We start from the raw sequence: 2,500 nt of genomic DNA, 5'->3' as shown, positions 1-2,500 counted from the left end.
ATGTGAATGAAATTTTTCTCCTTCCCCCCCCCCCCTTTTTTTTTGTCTTTCCTTTGTTTCGTTGGTTTCTTTTCCATCTTTTCTTTTTTTTTTTTTCTCTCTCTTTTTTCTCTTTTTTTCTCTTTTCTTTTGCAACGCCGACAAACGTTTCTATCTCGTTACAATGCAAATAATTAATTACGTTCTCTCTTTTTTTTTCTCTTTTCAATTAATTAATTAATTAATTTAATTTTTAACAGCTACTACAAGAATTATATCAATTTTCTTCCTTGAACGTTTAGATAAAAAGAATATAAAAAAAAAGAAAAGAAAAAGAAAAAAGAAAAAGAAAAAAGAAAAAAAGAGAAGAAGTAAGGAACGAAGATAGAAGAATTTTGTTTTTGTTTCTATCTTTCTTCTCTTTTTTTTTTCTTTTTTTTTCTTTTTTTTTTTTTTTTTGTTCTTCGTTTTTCCAAATTACATATTTAATTTTAAACGTTATTAATTAAAATGCCGAAACTGTCGAATTATTCTCTTTCTTTTCTTTTTTTTTTTTTTTTTTTCATTTCTTTCTTTCTTTTTCTTTTTTCTTTTTTCTTTTTCTTTTTATTCTTTTTTTTTTTAACGTTATAAGGGCAAGCCTTTCACAACCATAGTCCTCCCTTACGTATTTCGAAAGAAATGAGAATTAAAGAAAGCGATAGTACTACAATCTCTTCCTCCCTCTCTTCCTCCCTTCCTCTCCCTCCCCTCTCTCTCTCTTTCTCTCTCTTAGACTATCTCCCTTTGATATTCCCCTTTTTCACCCACATCTCGGTTTCCCTATCACAATTATCGTGCAAAAGAGGAAGAAAGAGAGAGAGAGAGAGAGAGAGAGAGAAGCTCGAAATTGGAACGAAAGGGGTAGAACGAAAAGGGTGACGAAGAAGTGGTGCTAGGGATGGGGAAGGGGGTTGAGGAAGAAAGAGAAATCGAAAAAGAAAGAAAGAAAGAAAACGAAAAACAAACAAATAAACAAATCAGACAGACAAACAAAAAGGAAAGAAATAAAATAAATAAAGAAAGGGAAGGAAAGAAAAAAGAAGAAGGAACGAACGTTATCCATCCATCGTCGTCGTTATCGTCGTCCTCGAAATTGAAACATTCGACGTATCCTAACGTCTCCATACGAATATCCTACAAAAATGTCTTTCTTTTCCTGGTTACAGGGGTAGCGTCATCGCCGCCCTACCAGAATCCTCGCTCGACCAGATCGGCAACGGATGGCGGTGAGTGATTTTTTCCCTCCGTTCCAAACCAAAACTCACCCTGTCTCTCCCTGTCCTCTTTGTTTTTTTTTATTTTATTTTATTTTATTTTTTTTTTTTTTTTTATTTTTATTTTTTTTACTTTATTCTCCAAATCTCTCCTTCCTTTGCAACTTCCCGACGAAGTAAACCTTTCGCGAATCTAGTATCGAGAGGGCTGGTTGACGGCGATTAGGGTGAGAGAGAGAGAGAGAGAGAGAGAGAGAGAGAGAGAGAGAGAGGGAGGATTTCAATGGCATTAAATATGACAAAGATAACGATAATGATGACGACTACGACCACTCTTGGTCTCTCTCTCTCTCTCTCTCTCTCTGTGTATGTATACGTATGTATGTGTGTATGTATGTATGTATGTTTGTTTGTTTGTTTATGTGTCGTTTTAATAGAATGAAAATGAAATTGGGGTAACAAAGGGATTTTTGAATAATAGAGAAAGAGAGAAGGAGAAAGAGAGACAGAGAGAGAGAGAGAGAGAGAGAAAAGAGAGAGAAAAGTTCTTTTCTCTTTTTTTTTTTTTTTTTTTAAGATATTTAAATTAAAAAGAAAATTCATTGTTATCTTTATTCACTGTATATTACGATCGATTATTATTACATGGAAGAATTGCAAAATATTTTTCAAAGTATGAAAAGAAAAGGAAAAAGATCTGCTTGAGTTACACGGCGTTCGATGAAAAAAAAAAAAAAAAAAAAAAAAAAAAAAAGAATGAAAAAAGAAAAAGGAACAAAAAAAAAAAAGAAAACGATGTGAAAGGTAAATAACCCTTGGACTTGTGTCGATCTAAAGAATTCGAAAGCTCGTTCCATGAAACCTTACGACTAGACAATAGAATTTACTTACACGTGTAATCTGTATCGATGATTAAACGATAAATATCCTTACGAGATCGATTTAAAAACGAAAGAAATCTTATATAAAAATCGAACGTTACGATAAATAATAGATGACATTAATTGGAATCGTCGATTGATGTGAAAACAAATTTTTTCCATACGTATTTAATGATATAATCGAATAATTAATATAATCGAATGCATAATAAATATCAATGATCCGATAATGACAAATTTAAGGATCACGGAGACTATGTATGTGATCGTTGTAAAAAAAAAAAAAAAAAAAAAGAAAAAAAGAAAAGGAAAGAAAAAGATGTAAAAATAATATAATTATAATAATACTGATTAGTACATATATATATATAAATTATATTGATA

The 2,500-nt window shown here is 31.2% G+C and overlaps 1 protein-coding gene across 7 annotated transcripts in view; it reads left to right on the top strand.

The window, feature by feature from the left end:
• LOC124956479 (insulin-like growth factor 2 mRNA-binding protein 2) overlaps positions 1-2,500 on the top strand; it is a 127,211-nt gene that overhangs the window by 42,936 nt on the left and 81,775 nt on the right. For 3 of the 7 annotated variants that reach the window (XM_047512341.1, XM_047512340.1, XM_047512344.1), the window contains exon 3: positions 1,188-1,247. The exons of the other annotated variants lie outside the window; for them this stretch is intronic. In XM_047512341.1, the coding sequence (XP_047368297.1) occupies positions 1,188-1,247 (60 nt within the window). The remainder of the gene's footprint in view (positions 1-1,187; positions 1,248-2,500) is intronic. 7 annotated transcript variants of the gene reach the window in all.

This window comes from Vespa velutina, chromosome 22, assembly GCF_912470025.1.
Source record: "Vespa velutina chromosome 22, iVesVel2.1, whole genome shotgun sequence".
Taxonomy (NCBI): domain Eukaryota; kingdom Metazoa; phylum Arthropoda; class Insecta; order Hymenoptera; family Vespidae; genus Vespa; species Vespa velutina.
Note: the sequence above shows the minus strand (reverse complement) of the source record. Positions and strands in the feature narration are given on the sequence as shown.